An 18,821-nucleotide genomic window follows, 5' to 3' on the forward strand; every position below is an offset into this window, starting at 1 on the left:
AAGGGAATGGCGGGGACTGGATGGCGTTCAGAGCCGCTGGCCCTGTGTGATCTACTCCTCTGTGTTGTCCCTAGACAACTAGACCAACAGGCTGAGAAGAGCAGGAACTGCCGTGATTGGGCAGAGCCCAGGAAACATGGCCTATAGCTAGAGCAACACTCACCTGGCTCACAAGGTGCATGGCTTCGGCATGAAACATCTCCAAAACGCCAAGTCCTGCTTTGGATACCTCTCTAAAGCACACAGCAAGCTCCTAACACATGGATTAGGCTAAACTTTTTACTTTTTAGGCTAAACTACTTTTTTTTTTTTCAGTACTAGTGCTTGACTCAGGGCCTTTACCTTGAGCCACGCTGTGAAAGGTTTTTGAGATAGGGTCTCACAAACTACTTGCCCAGGCTGGCTTCAAACCGAGATCCTCCTGATCTCTGCCTCCTGGGTAGCTAGGAGTACAGGCGTGAGCCACTGGTGCCTGGCCTAAACTACTTTTTAGAGCTGTAGTTACATCACACTCAGAGAAAAGTTTATTCAAGCCATTGCTGGTGGATGGAGGTGGGAGAGCAGGAACTTGAGCTAGCACTTAAAGGGCAGAGCTCCAAAGAACAAAGGCTCCACACTTTGCTCTAGATAAAAGCAGATGGAGCTGCACTGCTTTGAAAAGCAACTCCTGTTACATGAGAAAGCATCTTGGGACAATTGACAACTTGTCTCAGTGCCACCAGGCCAGCAACAATGTCCTAACAAGGAGAGCTTAGCCTCTAGTGGCCTTGGGCAAATAGCTCACCCTGGCTTAACGTCTGAATCCCCACTATAAGTGGCCACCATAAAAGAACCCATCTCCGGGTTGTGGAAGTGTGGAAGCATATGTTAAATGATGTATGCAGAGCTGGGGGCATGGCACAAATGGTAGACTGCTTGACTAGCATGCATCAGGGCCTGGGTTCAATCCCCAGTACCACAAAAACAATTAAAATAAAATAAATTATATATGCAAATCCATAGCACAAAATAATCACTCAAAAATGCATCACCAATATTATTAATAAAAACAGTTCAAACACTATAGGACCTCATAGTATCCCATCTAACTTGATGAGGAGGAGCCTGTTTCCTTTTGTAGCCCTAGAGCTCATACCATCTCTCCTACACAAGCAGATGCTCTAGTGCCAGACGGAATGAACAAAGGGAGTGTCTCTACCCCCAGATCACAGACACCAGCACTGCAGAAAGTCCTCAGCTCTCTGCTCTCTGCAAACAGCAGCCAGGAGCTGAGCACACCCTGAGCAGTGAAGACACTCTTGAGCTGACAATGCAATGGGGTTTTAGCCCTGTTGCAGGGCTCAGGTAACTAGATGCCAGATCCAACAGTAAACGGATACTGTAGAGATTATTTTTAAGGGGAGAAGGGCACTTTTTCTCAACTGATGCTCACAGGACTGCAAAGAGTAAAGAAGGGATCCTCTAGTAAGCAGTCTAGTTCAATTACTTTTATTTTATAGTGAAAATAGCCTCTCAGCACTTAGGAAGCTGAGGCAGGAGGACTGCTTGAACCCAGGAGTTTGAGACCAGCCTGGTCTACATAATGAGACCCTATCTCAGTAAACAAAACAAAAAAAGTAGTGTGGCATTGGAATAAAGACATGGTTTCAAAAGGATATACCATATGTGCTCGGTAGGCACATAATACATGTGCCAAAAAAGCTCAAAGGCACTTTCCCAACAATGTTCAAATTGTTGTGCAAAATGTTTTTTTCTTTTGGTTTTTTTGAGACAGAGTCTTATATAGCCCAGGCTGACCTCAAACTCAGGATCTTCCTGCCTCTACCTCCTGAATTCTGAGATTACAGCAGTGTACCGCCACAGCTGGCAAAAGGAAGATTAATTTTTTTAAATTGATACTGAAGATGGAACCAAGGGCCTTGTGCATGTTAGGTAAGTGGTATGCCACTGAGCTACATGTCTAGCCCGAAACTTTTTTTTTTTTTGGTAGTTTGAACTCAGGGCCTACACCTTCAGCCATTCCACCAGCCCTCTTTGTGTGATGGGTTTTTTTGAAATAGGATCTCACGAACTATTTGTCTGGGCTGCCTTCAAACCACAAGCCTCCTGATCTCTACCTCTTGAGTAGCTAGGATTACAGGCATGAGCTACCAGTGCCCATCTGTGTAAAACTTTTAAGTAGTCTCAGATATAAGAACTGAACTACATAACTTCAAGATTCTGAAATTCTGAAAATTAAATTATAGTCAAAGTGCCAAATTGATTGCATCTGTGTTTTAATTCCTTGAAAGTAGATAATGTGTGTCTGCCCCCAATGGTAGTGGCTTTTCTAATTACCGATTTCTGGCTTGTCCAGCAGACTGACGAGAATGCGGAAAGGCTTCAGGTAGGCATGATGACGTTCCTCAACCTCAGCATCTGAGAACTTCTGATGCAGTATCTCAGCCAGGCCCTATTTGTTTAAAAAGGCTCACATCAGGATTTTGCATATGGTGAGGTAAGATACTATCAGTTGTCCTAAATGTCAAGCACTCTGAGAGAAAACAAGAACCAGTTTCCAGCCCACAAGTACACTGCAGTTCTCCAAACTATACCCAAGGACCACAGCCAGTGTAGTGTCTTCTTTGAAGTGCCACAAAGAATTCCACTGAAGAACTGTGGTGAGGAATGTTCTGAAGAGGTCAACTTTTTGGAAATGTCCTTACCTCCACTAAAAGATCCTTGGAGTATTTTTCAAAAAAATAAGAGGATTGGTTTTGATAAGAATTTGAGATTTCAGATTCTGGAACAATGGTATTTCCTTTAATGTCTGAACCTATACAAGAATAAAGACCATGAGTGTAAAGAGATCTGTGCAAACATTATGCTGTGCAAAATTCTCATGCTCCATATTTTTAGAAATATAAATCCCCCAGCAGTAAAATAAAATCAGATAAATTCTCCCTTTTCTTTCTTGCAGTGCTGGGAATGAAACCAGGGCTTCACACAAGCTAGGCAAGCATGCCACCACTGAGCTACAGCCCTAGCTCCCACATCTTCTTCTGACTGTAATTGGCTAGGGATCAGGCAGGAAGAATTCCATCCTTGTGGGTGTAAATTTAGAATTTGCCCTGTCTTCTACAAGTAAGATTATAAGTAACTGATGGAATGAGGAGCATTTTCAAACCATCACTATGTGAAGTCAAGCTATTCTCATACACATACTACATGCTCTCAGTTTGGGAGTCTCAGTTTGGATGAGTCTGAGAGATCTTCAGGGCAAAAATCAGCACTGTCCTGGTACAAGCAAAGACGTTGGGGCCCCTGGGACACAGCTAAGTGAGTTCCAGGGTCCTCTCTATACACAGAATGTCAAGTCCTATTGGAGTCAAGCTGGCATTTAGCAGTCATCTTTTCAGTAAAATTCCTTGAAGAGCCCATAGTTAATCTTAAAATCCTTAGAGTAAGCTTCCTTGCAATGACTTTTGAAAGTTTTACAATTGGGAGAACAGAAAGAAATCTGAAGAGGACTTCTGCCTTTGGTGTGAGAAGACACACACTGAGGGCTCCAACAACTCTGGCATTCTTTCACAGTCGCTTTACACACCACTTTTGCTTAGGGGCACGAACATGGGAACTTACAACACTCAGAAAAATGCATCTTCAGCTCTATGATTTCCTGGCATGTCCCTGCGAAGCTCTTTGCAAGGGCTCTTTGCCTGTGGTTTACAGGCTGTCCACCAAAACAAATGCACTCACACGGAATGTCACCAGGGGTTTGTGTGTTCTCTTGGGTTATCCGAATGCCTCCCTAAACAGTCTCATGTATACACAACCTCCTCCTTTATGCACATGCATTCCACAATATTTGTGCATTTTCTCTACATATACCCTCATCCCAGGAAAACTTCTCTACAGAGCAGGCTTTTTATTTTTACCCCTGCTACCAGGGATTGAAAGCAGGATGATGTACATTCTAAGCAAGCGCTCTACCACTGGCTGTGCCCAAGCCCTTTCTAAATTTTACTTTGTGATAATGTTTCACTAAGTTGCCCAGGCTGGCCTTGAACTAGTGATCCTCTTGCCTCAGCCTCCTCAGGGCTGGGATTATAGGCATATACTACTGTGCCTGGCTTTAGAGCAGATTTCTAATTGAATGTAGTTTAGCTGTAATTTTTTCGGTATGGTACTTCAAGCTCTTAAGGTGGGATTCAGCTGGCTTTTTTTTCTTTTTTGGCAGTACTGGTTTTTGAACTCAGCCTTGTGAATGCTAGGCAAGTGCACTACCACTTGAGCCATACCACCAGCTGGTATTTTGAATATCCCACTTATTTCTCTTTTTAGAAAGAAAAATAAAAAAGGCTGAAAAAAGCTTCATGCAGGAAGTCACCTCATTTGACCAGTGCTATATTTGGTCAGTGTGGTATATTTCCACACTTTATAGCAGAAACATATCACCAACACATTCCAAACATTCCAAAACCAGCACAGCGAGTCTCTCCCACTACTCAGTACCTAGCAACCAGGCATACAGTCTTCTGTTCAGAGACATGTCCCTTCTCAGCAGGGTCTGGGTGGCAGCCGAAAGAATGTGCACAATGTCAGATCTGAGCAGGGGAATGGCTCTCTCACTGGGATCCTACAAGAAGGACAGAGAAAACTTTATCACAGGGAATGATAAAGTAGATTGCTGACCCTTTCACATGAGGCCTTTCCTTATACAAAAAGGCAGTTCTCAAAAGAGGCTAGTTCTTTGTGTGTTGCCCATGGAAAGAAGTTACTCAGTATCTGCTATGAAAATACCATCCTCACAAAACAAGCGAGGGCCTTTAAACAGGTGAAGCCAACACTGATCTCTGACTGGTCAAGCTCTCCTCTCAAGACAGAACTGCTGGAGAGCTAAGCCCCAATCCCTTCCCTCAACAAGTAGCAGGACATGGACAAAACCACACATATGACTTACCAGACAGGTATAAAATGGGAAGAAAAACAGAACAATTTCCAGATTATTTCTTTGCACAAGAACATTTGAGTCCAACAGGGATGCACAGAGTGAATTTACCTGTAGATGATAAATGAAATTAACAGCTTATTCCAAAGACACTTAATATCTTTTGCAGGCTACTCTGAAGAGTCATACAGGTTAAGTAACCTTTCCTGGAAGTCTTGACCCACCATGTTAGATCACACATAAGAAAACAAGCTATAGGTCAGGATGGCAGGGGTTCAAACTCCAGGGACTGAAGCGCTGCATGACATGGGAAGATGTGCCGCTGCCCACATCCATTTGAGGAGCTGCCTGCTCCATCTGAGACATGAAGGAGAAAAGACCAGGTGGCTGGGTTCTGAGACTTCAAATTCTGTGATCCAAGGCAGGACCAGGATCCAACAGGAAACTAAAGTTAAACCAAACTGTGAGGATGCATGGTCCAATGGATTCTAAATCAATCCAGTATCTACTAACTACTTCAGGTAGTGTTTCTGAATATAGACAGGGGCAATATAGATGTTCATGGCTAAGAGCCATAGACACAGGCTTGAGAAACCTGTGAGAAGTCAGAGGAGGATAGGGAAAGCCCTTTCAAGCTCAGAGAAAACTAAAGTTTTGTGGGGAAAGCTGAACTCCAAGAACAGGAAGCAGCCACACTGTGGCCTGCACAGGAGCAGAGAGCTGACCAGGACAAAGACACAGCCTCACAGTCACACAAGGCCAGGTCCTGTAGTGCAAGTATAGAGGGCCTACAGGGAGAGCAAGTGAGTGGTGGGCTAGGATCAGACATTAGAAAACTCTGGAGTTGGGACTTGCTCTGTAAGCAAGAGGAAGTCAGATAACTTAAAAGACACAGGATAAATATGAGCAAAGCAAATCTTGGGCTGATGGAGTGGCTCAAGTGGTAGAGCATCTGCCTAACAAGCATGAGGCCCTGAGTTCAAACCCCAGTATTGTCAAAAAAAGAAAAAAACCCAAATCTCTTAGCAATTGATAAGGACTAAATGGGGAGACAGGGAGAGGGAGAAAAACCAGTTAGAAAATTATGTTTTGGCCCAAAAACAAGACATAAAAAGCCGAAGCAGGGCTATGAATGGAGAGAAAGAGACAAAGGTGACATCCACAGAGCACTATTTAGGGCCCATTCCTATCATCATGTGAGGTGCTCTTCATCAATCTCGCACTTAGTCCTCAGAAAGGCCCTGTGAGGGAGATCTACCACTCCCACTGTGCAAGGAATGGATTCAGAGAGGTAATTTATACCAAATCCCAGGCTTTGTAACCTGTGAATTCAATCTGGACACTTAAGTGAGGATGCACCACCAGGTGGCACCAGACAGCAAGCCTTAAAAACACATGAAGCAGGGATGGGGTGAAGACAAAGATCTGAGAAGCTCCCATCAGTATGTTACTGAGAAGAGATGAGGCAGCCATTGAGGAGAGCCCCCCTCAAAGAGCCTACACCAGACACCTGGTGAACCCTGACAATTTAGGTCTGAGGGCAGCCAAAGAAGCCCAGCACAGAAGGAACAGGGCCAAGAGCCGCTGCGTGTCAGGAGCTGGAGAGGAAGGAAGTTCAACAAGTGAGTGATGGCTACAGTGACCTGGGCAGGGGAGCAAGGGGATTGAAGCCACAGAGCAGAGGCACCTCTGAGCACAGCTGTGGTGCTGATAAGGACTTGTACAGCTGCCAAGGGACCTCCTTGGGCATGAGCAACGTACTTTAGTACACAAACCTTAATGCACATGTTTAGAAAAGGAAACCCACCACCATCCTTGACTGCATAATGCCACAGCAATGCTGCCTCCTTATCTTGCTTGGCAGCTCACCACCATTGCACATACTCTGCATCTTGGAATGCCTCCACTTCCCTGGCTGCTCCCTAATGTCCCTTTGCAGCTTCAGTAACAACCATGGCACGCATAAAAGACGCCCACACGCCTCTCCCACCCTATCCCCCTTGGGAAGAGCAAAGCACCCACCGTAAGCTGGTAGTCCGTCCCCAGCATGTACTTCTGTTCCTTGCCAGGCAAATCCCTGTTGATGTGGCCCACCACAAAGAGCGAAGCAGGGAGGCGGATGGATGGGCTTGCTAGGACACTCCCCCACAGGGCAGTATAGAATACCTCCCTGCCCACCACCAGGGACAGTCTCAGCAGCAAGGCATCTGTCCTGTTGGGAAGACATGCAAGGATTTAAGGGCTCATCCCACCTTCTGAATCTCACTAGATGTGTCCAGAAACAGATTCGCTCATGGCTGGGGAAGCTCTGTTTTCCTCATCGTTCTCAACTGCAGCCATCTCTCACCCTTTTGTTTTCCTCCCACCACCTGTCATGCTGGACCTAAATTTGCTAAAACGAACACAAGATGCACTGCTTCCTGGCCAACAGGAAACATCTGACCGGTCATGTCACCGTGGCACTGAGACTGTCTCCGCCCCCAGCCTTTCCATGGATACCAAGGTACTCACAGAAAGGCAGTGCCACTTTCAAAAGGGTATGAGCAGACCAATCACTTCGTAATAAAAATGCAAATGTCATCCATGTGTCAGAAAACAAAGTGTTGATGTGACATTGAAGATTAGGAACTATAAACATGCTCCTAGCCTGAGCACAGCCAGGAATGTGACTTCAGAATCCTGGCCTGGCCTCCTGCAGGCCTGCAGATTGCATACAGCTGGGAGCAGTGTAGTCTTTCAATCTGCGCAGAGCACCTACTCAGTGACTCCCTGCTCTGAGAAGCTCTTGTGCCTAGGCTGAGGCCTACAGTTCTTGTCTCTTACCTTTTTTCCTTTCTTTCTTACTTTTTTGTTTGTTTATTTGTGGTACTGGAGTTTGAATTTGGGGCCTCATGCTCTCCCTCTTGAACCACTCTGCCAGCCCTCTTATCTTTACGTCTCCCATGTCAGTTAGTTATGTCCTCCCCATCAACACTGACCATCTGCAGGCTGAGTGAAGATCCACCAGTAACCCAGCAAAGGCAAATTCCCACAAAGTGTTTCACCTCATGAGTGACCCAACTCATACCCTGCAAGGATTCTGTTTCTTACATGCTTCCAACTTGCAAAGAGGACAGAAAACAATGACAGGACTGGCTCAGTGAAAAGGGGCAGCTCACCTGGGTTTCTTGATTTAGCCCTCTTGTGTCTAAACCCTGGTGGAGGACCCAGGACAAATTTAACCTCTGTGCAGTCCACACTCAGCTTTGAGACACAGCAAAGACCCTCTACCATGTGGAGATGTGGGAACTGAGTGAGAGTTTCTGTAAAAACTCAGTGCAGAACAGTACTGGTGCTCGGGTATACCACCTGTAATCTGACAATGGTCCCCAGTGCCTACATGAGTGTGACACAAATTGCACCTGGAGAAATCAATGTAGCTCTTCCATTTTGTGATAGTCCCAATCTCCTTTGGCAGCTCTGGGTTTGAACTCAGGACCTTGAGCTTCCCAGGCAGATGCTCTGCCACTCGAGCCACGCCCCCAGCCTGCTTTAGGTTATTTTTAGATAGGGTCTTGAGATTTCACCTGGCCTGGATCCTCCTACCTATGATTCCCACATATCACAGTGTGCTCTCCTGTACCTGACTTTTTTTGTTGATATTGAGTCTAACTTTTTGCCCAGGCTTGCTTCAAAACTTGATCCTCCAAATCTCTGCCTCTCCTGTAGTTGGGAGTACAGATGTGAATTATCAGGCATACCCTTCAGCTTATTTTTCAACTATCAGTTCAGTGTATATAAAAATGTTTTATGTAAAAAAAACCCTATTATCTTTATACATTAAAATGAATTTGTTCTGCTTAGAATATGAGTTCAAACCTTTTTGTCTAATAAAATATTTGTAGGAAATGATGCATAGTCTCATCTTAGAAAAAACAAAAATAGAGAGATGCAGATGAATTGTCAAATGTTTGGGAAAGTACAGAATGGTTTTATGGCTGAAGCTATTGATTGGTCTCCCATTAAAGACTAAGCAAACAGAGGCTGGCTTGGCCAGCTCTGGAAAAAAAAAAAAAAAGTAACAAAAGCCCAATATTGGGCAGAAGCACCACTTAGCAGCTGCAGTTATGGTAAGGTGGTCAGATGGGTGACTGTCCAGGTCACCTTAGTACGGGGCAGACAGGATGGTCCTGAGCAAGGCAGAGACTCCACAGTAACAGGTCAGTGAAGGTAGCCCTGGAGCACTCTCTCTTCTGGAACACTGGCCACAAGAGATATTCCACCATCACAAAGCCTGGGAAAGTTAGGGCTGGCACTATGACTCAATGATAGCGCACTGACCTAGTAATCACAACACCCTCAGTTCAAAACTCAGTACTGCAAAAAAAAAAAAAAGCCTGGGAAACTGTGTACATTGTCCCTTTCCCAACAGGGTACACTGGCTGATTTTCTGTATTAAAGAAATGTGACTTTATTCCTTAAGTCTTATTTAGTCTAAAAAAAATTAATGGGTCAACGTGGAAGAAACAGCAATTGCAACAACCCTTCGCTATGGAAGAGCAAAGTAGCTGGGGTTAAAGTTTAAGTGACTTTGTACTGAGGAAGAGTCACTCTGGTCATCTCAACTATTAAATTAGTGCATTAGAATCCACAACTCTGAATGTTCACAGTTCAAAACCCACAATAGCAACTACCAAAGCCCTGCTATTTCCATCCTTCCTCATTCACTCTGGCTGCTGCTGTCTGCTGCCTCCTGAAGACACAACCTTATTCAAGCGACACTGACCCCTGTTCTATTGGAAGTGAGTGAGGGGCCCGCCCCGGGGCTGGTGCTGCAAACCCAAGCATTTCACAACTTTGGCTCTGCAGCCGCCTACCCAGTGCACAGCCACGGGAGGCTGAGCTGGCACCAGAGTACACAGCTTGGCGGGATCATCTGAAACTGAGCAAGCAGGGCAGTTGCAACAGCGCCCTGCACCATGCAGGCAGTGCCAGGCAGAGGTCATCACTATGGGGCCAGGAACCAAAAGAAATGTGCATAAATTCTGTTCAATCATTTAAACCATGGTTTCTCAGCTGGGCACAGTGGTGACCCTGCCATTGCAGCTACTCAGGAGGCTGAGGCAGGAGGATCACTTGAGTTCAGGAGTTCAAACTGGGCAACATAGTGAGGCCCCATCTCAAAAAGTGAAAACAAAAAAATCAATCAGGGCTTCTTAACCTCAATGCTACTAACATTTGGGGAAACTGAGGCTGGGCTGAGTGGAGTAATAGAGGGAACACAGTCAAAGAGACCATTCATTTTGGAATTAGGGGAATCTACAGGGTTCCCTCCAGCCTAGCCCTCCTTGCCCCTTCCTCCCATGGGCCAACTCCCTATATTTTTTTTTTCAGTCCTGGGGTTTGAACTCATGGCCTATACCTTGGGCCACTCCACAAGTCTTTTTTTTATAATGGGTTTTTTCAAGATAGGGTCTCATGAACTATTTGCCTAGGCTGGCTTTGAACTGTGATCCTCCTGATCTCTGCCTCCTGAGTAGCTGGGATCACAGGTGAGAGCCACCGGCGTCCAGCTCCAACTCCTTCTTTGTTGTAAGGGCAGCTGTGTGTGTCACAGCACCCTGGGCCTCTGCCTGCTAAACACCAGTAGAGTGGGGGTGGGCAATATCGCCCTGGATGGAGAACTGCTGATTTAAATGGAAATATCTGGTCAGCCAGTTCTTGCTTCTTACAAACCATAATATCAGCCACTTCTCTTCTTCTCCATAGAAGAGGAATTTAGTTAGTATCTTCCTCATCTAATCTTGTTAATACAGCAAAATACATATATAACTCTGAGCACTTTCAGAATGATTGCTGGCCAGTAGAAGGTAATGTATAGATCTCAAAGAGTTAGAAAGCCAGTGTTAATAATACTGCCTAACACTGGCCAAAATTTCCATTTTTTTATGGTTCACTAAAAAGCACAAACCAGAAACAGTCTCCACCTACATGAGACTTGTGAGTCACACTAGCCCTCATCAGCCCATGCCCAGCTCACTCCTTTGCAATATCTACCAGCATGGACATTATGACCCTAGGCACACTTGCTTTCCTATCCAGGCATGCTGGGGTGTTTTGCTCAATACCTATGCATTTTGGGGGAACAAGTGCCAAACTGTCACAGACTAAAATAGAGACAGCAAGAAAACAATCTTCTGCTGTCACCTCATTTCCTTGTGCCCATAATGCACTGGTTCAGAGATTATATAACCCGTGACCAGCATCTACCATGGAAAGCGATAACTTAATAACTTCTGGGTAACTCAAAGGCTTGGCTCGGCTTTCTGTGACAGCTAAACCTATGCAGTGGTTCATTCAGTTGCTCAGCAATTGGTTCCATGTCAAGAAATCACAATGTTAGGATAAAAACCATTAATAGTTAAGCAACTTAACTATTCAAATGAACCCTCATTTATCAACTAAGGGAACAAACAAAAACACTCCAAGTATTGACCTGCTTCTAGTGTGATTCACAGTTTTGAAAGATGGCAATAAATTTTGAGAAGTATGCTAGGTGTCAGTGGCTCCTGCCTATAATCCTAGCTACTCAGGAGGCAGAGCTCAGGAGGATCTTGGTTTGAAGCTAACCTGGGCAAATAGTTCATGAGATCCTATCTGGAAAAAAAAAAAAACAACAACGCAAAACAGAGCTGATGGAGTGGCTCAAGCGGTACAGCGCATGTTTAGCAAACATGGGGCCTGCAGTTCAAACCCCAGTACCACCAAAAAAAAAAACTGAGGAAATAATGTGATCATCAGTCAGATGATGGAAAAGACATTTATAGAAACAGATACACAGGTATACACACATACCTGTTATCAGAACATGAAGGTAGCAGAACTTCTACAAATTGCCTAGGACTAAGAGTCAAGAGACATGGAATCTGGTAATGGTCCTCTTGATGCCTATGTGACCTTGACCCCAATCATTAACTGGGCGTACCCCCTAAGTTATGGTATATGCCAGCTACAATGCATGGTGCTAGACTTAAAATGGCAAAAAGACAGAGTCTTCCTCCAAAGGAAGTGATTATACAGGTAGGTTCTCCACTGGGAAATGGAAAGCCCCTGTCTGGTCTATGTGAAAGTTTAAAGTGGTTGAAGTACTTATCTCTGGTTAAGTTTGTCAAATCCTGGTATAGATATAAATGAAATGCACCCTTGAGGAATGGAGAGGTAGCTCAGCCATACAGTGCTTGCTTAGCATGTGTAAGGCCCTGGGTTCAATCCACAGTAACACACATGAAAAGAAAAAAAAAGAGAAGAAAAGAAAAAGAAATGTACACTTGGTGACTAGCCACAGCACTCCAGAGCTCTAAATCATTCTGATTCCTTGGTTTGGCCTTTAGGGGAGAACTCCAAGTGGGTCTGGGATTGATTCCTTGATTCTACCCCAGCCCTTTGTCACTGCCATGGCTGAACTTTCTGGAAATGCAAGCAGTACATTGTGTAATCAAATGGAAACATTTTTCCAGCAGTCAGCAATCACTGCAGATGGGCTCTTCAACACATCTACTAGCTGATTTAATCCCTGCAGCACCTCTCCAAATAGTTAACATGCTAGAAATGAGCTTTTTACCATCCAAAAAAAAAAGACACTGTATACCCAGTAGACTGAATGGATATACACTCCCCTCACTTCTCCTTGCAATACCCAAAACCTGCATGAACTTCTATGCATATGAGATTTACAGGTTTCTCAGAGAGCTGCTAAATTTATCAAATTATCAAGATATCAGCTGCAAATGGCAGTGCATGCCTGTAATCCCAGCACTCAGGAGGCTGAGGCAGGAAGATCAAAAGTTTGAGGCCAGCCTGAACTATAAAGTGAGGCCTTGTCTCAAAAAAAAAAAAAAAGGCTGAATCACTTCTCTAAGCCCTGCCCAGCTATGAACCTAACCCGGCTTTGCCTTTTTATTTAGAAGCTAAAAGAGGAAGGGCTTTAGAATCTGGTCCATGCACCTAGAATCCTGACTCTATTGCTCACTGACCATGGAAACCTTCCTATGTTCTCACCCTCACCTGTAAATAGGGGGACTTCTTAGAATACAGGAATCCCTGTGATGAGGTACAGAATGCACCCAGTATGAGCCATTTATTTCCTCCATAGACGAGGCATAGTACCACAAACAGATGATGTGGATGACTGCATAACAGGACAGGACGTAACAGGAATCCTGCGCTATGGCCTCCCTTAACCAGGATGCTTCTCCAGGCAAAGCAAGTCACCTTCATAGGCTTGGGGCTTCCCTTCTGGTGTAAGAATATGGTGAGGTTCCCAGGAATACATGGTATCTTGTCAAGTAGAGAGATCAAAGAAACATCACCCTCTGTGTGTCTCCGCACTTCTTTCCCAGTTTCTGACTTATAAAGAAGGGGGACGGCTGGAGGCATGGCTCAAGTAGTAGAGCACCTGCCTAACAAGCACGAAGCCCTGAGTTCAAACTCTAGTACTGCAGAAACAAAGAAAAAGAAGTTGTACAACCCAGGCCAGGCAAAGTCAGTCCACAGGACTAAACACCTACGTACCTGTCATAAATCTCGGAACCTTCCTCCAGGCCGGGAAGTAGGCCCACAAGGAAGGCCTGGAGACTGGGCAGGAGCAGCTTCTGCAGCGGGAGGAAGTACTTCTCATACAGGCCAAGCAGCACGGGCCGCACCGACATCGCAGCATTTGCCAGGAGTGGGAATAAGCCGCAGCTTTGAGAAAGAAAACAAGAGCAGTCAGGAGGAGTCAAACACCAGTCAGAAGCTCCAGGTGATCAGCTAACACAGAAGGGAAGGGAGGGTGTTTTTTTTAACGGTACTGGGGTTTGAACTCATGGACTTCTGCTTGCTAGGCAGGCACTCTACCACCTGAGCCATGCCCTCAGCCCTTTTCATTCTAGCTAATTTGGATATAGGGTCCCACTTTTTGCCAGGGCTGGCCTAGAACCAAGATCAGCCTCCTAAGCAGTTAGGATTACAGGTGTGAGCCACCAGGGCCCAGCTACAGATACATTTGACATGAGATGGTCAAAAGATAGCATTAAATAAAAAGCAGGCAACTAAGTTGTATGCACATCCGGGTTCTTCAAAGTGATCTATGGTATCTCCCAGTAATGGCTTTATGACTAATTGTTGTAAGCGCTCCTCCTCCATGCTAACTTTGCTTGTCATTTTCTAAACTTGTGAACTGAAATGTGTATTGCGCAGGTAATAAAAGTACTATAGTGGAAAAGTAATCGCACCTGTACAGGAACAAGTCCTTGGCCAGCCATTTGGTCCCCACAATTTTGAAGATAATCTCATAGGTTTCCAGGGCTTTTAAATGTACGCCACTAGGCAGGGCAGGATGTAAACACTGAGCTAATCTCTTGCTGATAATGAGCCGTCTTGGCAATAAGGAATACTTCAGGTTGCTCTGGAGAGCCTGTGAAACAAGGAAAAGCACATGAGGAAGGCAGCTGTGATATTTACAGTGGAAAGCAAATCTGTGAAGGCCAGGAGACAACCATGTGGCTATAAGAAAGAGATATGTAGGACAAGGGAACAGAGAGACTGCACATGGAGGACCCAGGAAGAACCACAAACCAGGTTCTATGGTCATGGTGCCTGGGGAAACCCACGGCAATGCTGGAAAGGAGGCAGGTACCAGTGACTTTGTCACCACCAGGCCAGCTTCTTGGCTACACTTTGGAACCCACACACAGGTGAGGGCTGTGTGTGCCTCTTATCTTGAGAAGCCATCAGTCTATGCACAGACGAATCAGAACACAGCCATATCAGGGTAGGCAACTTCACTCCCTTAGAAGAGCCTGGTTGTGTGCCACTGAAGCCCTGGATGCTTGCTCAGGGAGAGGAAGAGGGATGAATTACCCACCATTCTCCAACTCAGCCTCGCAGTCATGTGGCTCTGACTGAGGACTCACCTACCGAAAATGGGCCACCTTCCCTGGCATGTCCTCCAGTTAGGGACGGTGCTGGTAGGGACCACCCACTTTTGGGTGGAGTAATAGCATCCTCAAGAAAACAAGGCTTCTGTGGGCAGGACACAGGACCAGCCAGTATGAAAGCACCTTTGGATACTTGCTGTATCCAAGACACGGCCAAGAGGGTGAACAGACCAAAGCTACTCTTGGGCTGGGCATATCTCGGTGGCAGAGCGCTTGCCTAGCATGCGTAAGACCCTGGGTTCAACCCACAGCACTGCAAAACCACAACAACCGAAAAAAACTGCTCTTCATGGTATCATGTGACCACAAACGGAGCACTTTGATTGCGAGTCTCCTAATAAGGGTCTTAAATACAGAGTGTCTGACATTATGGTGGAAAAATTCACATCACTCAGTCATTCACATACACATATATTTACCTACAGCATCAAGGTAAACTCCAGGCTTTTTGAAAGTCACTCAAAGGCATCCACAGCATGACTGCTGTCTGCTTTGCCTACCCCTTTTCTTAACACCTTAGCCTCAAACTTTATTACAACATAGAACAATCTCTAGCTCCCAACTGCACTTTGCTGCCCCTTGAGTGTCCATCTGTCCACCTTGCTAACTTCCTCAAGTGTGATTTAGCTCGGTGTCCCCTCTTGGAAGACAAAAGTCCCCCAGGCAGGGCCTCTCCTTTCCACAACTTGAGGACAAGGACTATCTTATGCATCTCTGCTGTCTTCAGCAGTTTGCATAATGCCCGAAATAATGCAGGTGGTTTGGAACATTTGCTATGCCAACTGCATTCCATCCATGGGTCAGAAGCACTGACCATGGATCAGGAGCATTGGTCATGGGCCAGGTGCCCTAAAGGCCATGACAGCTTTCTTAAAACCAAATAAAATGATCACACCTTTAAGACATATGCTCAGGTCATATAGAAGGGAAAGGAAGGAAAGGAACAAAAAGGAAATAATATTTCTCATTAGAAGCCTGTGGTCTACATATGTGGACATTAGATCAAGGGCAAACACAACAAGGTGATTGGACTATGAGCACATGATAAAAGCGAGAGCACACAAGGGAGGGGTGAGGATAGGTAAGACACCTAAAAAACTAGCTAGCATTTGTTGCCCTTAATGCAGAGAAACTAAAGCAGATACCTTAAAGCAACTGAGGCCAATAGGAGAAGGGGACCAGGAACTAGAGAAAAGGTTAGATCAAAAAGAATTAACCTAGAAGGTAACACCCACACACAGGAAATCAATGTGAGTCAATGCCCTGTATAGCTATCCTTATCTCAACCAGCAAAACCCCTTGTTCCTTCCTATTATTGCTTATACTCTCTCTACAACAAAATTAGAGATAAGGGCAAAATAGTTTCTGCTGGGTATTGAGGGGGGGAGCGGGAGGGGGTGGAGTGGGTAGTAAGGGAGGGGGTGGGGGCAGGGGGGAGAAATGAACCAAGCCTTGTATGCACATATGAATAATAAAAGAAAAATGAAAAAAAAAAGCCTGTGGTCTACATGTTTAAAAAAACAAATAGATATAGGCTGGAAGCATTGCTAAGTGGTAGAGCGCCTGCCTAGCAAGTATGAATCTCGAGTTCAAACCTCAGTACCACCAAATATATAAATAAAGAGGTCATCAAGAAGTATCTTAAAATGTCATTTATGAAGTCTAATACCTGAAACAAAGGGAAAGGCGAGTGAGGATTCCAAGATGGCGGCTAGAGGTAGGAAGCAGAAAGCGAGCCTCCTATAGTGAAATCTTGGAGAGACGCTGGAGACACACTTTGCAGGCATAATCACCGAGAAAAGGCATAACTTTGACTCCTCCACATCTCCAGCCGGCGCAGAGAATCTCCACTTCACGTTAAACGGAGAACCGAGGAGGCCCCTGGGCCGCCAGGGGCCGGCGCCCATACGGCTTGGGAAGACGCGGACCAGGTGAGCTTCGCGGTACCGCGGTTCCACCACAGACAAGCCTGGACCAGAGCAGCATAGCCCCCTGGACAGACTGACCTCCACCCGGGAAAAAAAGAGAAACTGAGTACTAAGCAATAAGAACAGTTAAGACGCTGGAAAGAGGGTGGGGCGCCCTGAGCGCTGAAGATTGGGGGAAGGGAATCCTTCCCGGGACTGGAAATAAACGAGCCGGGCGGGCCGGAGAGGCTCTGGCGGGAGCGGGGCGCGCCAGCAACCAGGAGCAGGGACGCTTGTGAGAGGAGGGAAGACCCACTTCCCACGTGAACTGTAAATAAACACGCAGGCCTGACAACGCGGGGCAGTGTCGCCTTTCCCAGTGCTTGGAAAGGGGAAAGCCTGTAGCAGAGGCTCCCGCACAGGAGAACTCTGAAGAAACAAAGCCTCTGGGACCAGGTGAGCGCTAGCTCACCCCAGAGATCTGCATAAATAACGCCGCCAGCTACAGGCTGAGAGCAGCAGGCAGGCAAACCAGTTGCAGATACCACTCTCAGAACTGCCTCCAGACGCTTTTTTTTCTTTTTCTCCCTACCTTTGATGAGAGAACAACCGAATTACACCTGCAAGCCGAAAAACTTACTGAAACTATTGCATTTGAACTGGGGACACTTGGTGGGGCTTTTTTTTTATTTTTTCTTCTGTGTGTGTGTGAGTGTAGTTTTCTTCTACTTTATGCATCCCCTTTGATGAGACAACTACAGAACAACATCTGAGGCACCAACTCCAGGACTGGAGATTAAGACGGACATCCAAATTATTAAGACTGAAATTGCATTGCATATAAACTTGGAAGTTTTTTGGTTTTTTTTTTTTTTTAATTTCCTATTTTCCATTTTATTTTAATTCATTTTTATAAATAGATATTACTTTCATATACTTATTTTTTATTTTTTTATCTTTGATTTTCAATCCTCTCTCTGTCTCTCTATTGTCTGTTCAGCTTACTGTCGATTAGTACACTAACACTCCCTGTTTATACCTTTGAAACTCTCTTGTCTGATAACTTGTTCTGCTTTCTCCCTCTTGTCTGTATATTTGTTTTCCCCTTTTCTTTAACTTCTTGCTTTCCATCTCAGCTCACTCTTCCGTTCTCAATATTACCATTGTTATTATTACAAGCTAGAAAATACTTAATTACACACAGTACAGGGACAGTAACAACACCAAGGACAATGACAGGAAGACAGAAAAAACAAGGAAACCAGTTTCCCCACAGCAAAAAATTAGTACAGGAACCAGAGGGGAATGAAGAGAACAGAAACTCAGAGCCAGACTCCAACAAAATGAAGATAAACTATGCCAAAGGACCCAATGAAGCCTACAAGAATAATTTAAAAGAAGACATACTACAAGTACTCAATGAGAATTTTATAGAGATGATACTGGATAGGGTCAACCAAAATGTACAGGAGACACTCAAGAAATTCCAAGACAATAAAAATAGAGAATTTGAAAAAGCAAAAGAAGAAATAAAGGAAACCATAGAAGCACTGTATAAACACCAAAGTGAAAGAGAGAACACAATGAATAAATGGATAAATGAACTCAGGACAAAAATAGACAACAATAAAGAAGAAAACAGCCAGGATATGGAAAACCTCAGAAAAAAGAACGAAACAGAACTGCAAAACAAAACGGAAAGCCAATCCAGCAGAATAGAACAAACAGAAGACAGAATCTCAGAACTTGAAGATGAAATGGTAATTAAAGGAAAAACCGAAGAACTATTAATTAAACAACTCAAGACCTGTGAAAAGAAAATGCAAGAACTCACCGACTCCATCAAAAGACCAAACTTGAGAATCATGGGCATCGAAGAAGGAGAAGAGGTGCAAGCGAAGGGAATGCGTAATATATTCAACAAAATAATAATGGAAAATTTCCCAAATCTAGAGAAAGATATTCCCATACAAATGCAAGAGGCCTCCAGGACACCAAACAGACCAGATCAAACTAGAACTACTCCAC

The 18,821-nt window shown here is 44.9% G+C and overlaps 1 protein-coding gene across 4 annotated transcripts in view; it reads right to left on the bottom strand.

The window, feature by feature from the left end:
* Dop1b (DOP1 leucine zipper like protein B) overlaps positions 1-18,821 on the bottom strand; it is a 132,250-nt gene that overhangs the window by 78,705 nt on the left and 34,724 nt on the right. For 3 of the 4 annotated variants that reach the window (XR_012447854.1, XR_012447855.1, XM_074072687.1), the window contains exons 3-9: positions 14,182-14,363; positions 13,481-13,651; positions 6,953-7,142; positions 4,943-5,041; positions 4,495-4,618; positions 2,706-2,815; positions 2,338-2,452 (exon numbers count right to left, since the gene is read on the bottom strand). Coding sequence is in view for 2 of the 4 variants with exons in the window: in XM_074072687.1 (XP_073928788.1) it covers positions 2,338-2,452; positions 2,706-2,815; positions 4,495-4,618; positions 4,943-5,041; positions 6,953-7,142; positions 13,481-13,651; positions 14,182-14,363 (991 nt within the window). In the remaining 2 variants the exon portion in view is untranslated. The remainder of the gene's footprint in view (positions 1-2,337; positions 2,453-2,705; positions 2,816-4,494; positions 4,619-4,942; positions 5,042-6,952; positions 7,143-13,480; positions 13,652-14,181; positions 14,364-18,821) is intronic. The other variant, XM_074072688.1, reaches the window with a different exon arrangement.

Source organism: Castor canadensis, chromosome 5, assembly GCF_047511655.1.
Source record: "Castor canadensis chromosome 5, mCasCan1.hap1v2, whole genome shotgun sequence".
NCBI classification, from domain to species: Eukaryota; Metazoa; Chordata; class Mammalia; order Rodentia; family Castoridae; genus Castor; species Castor canadensis.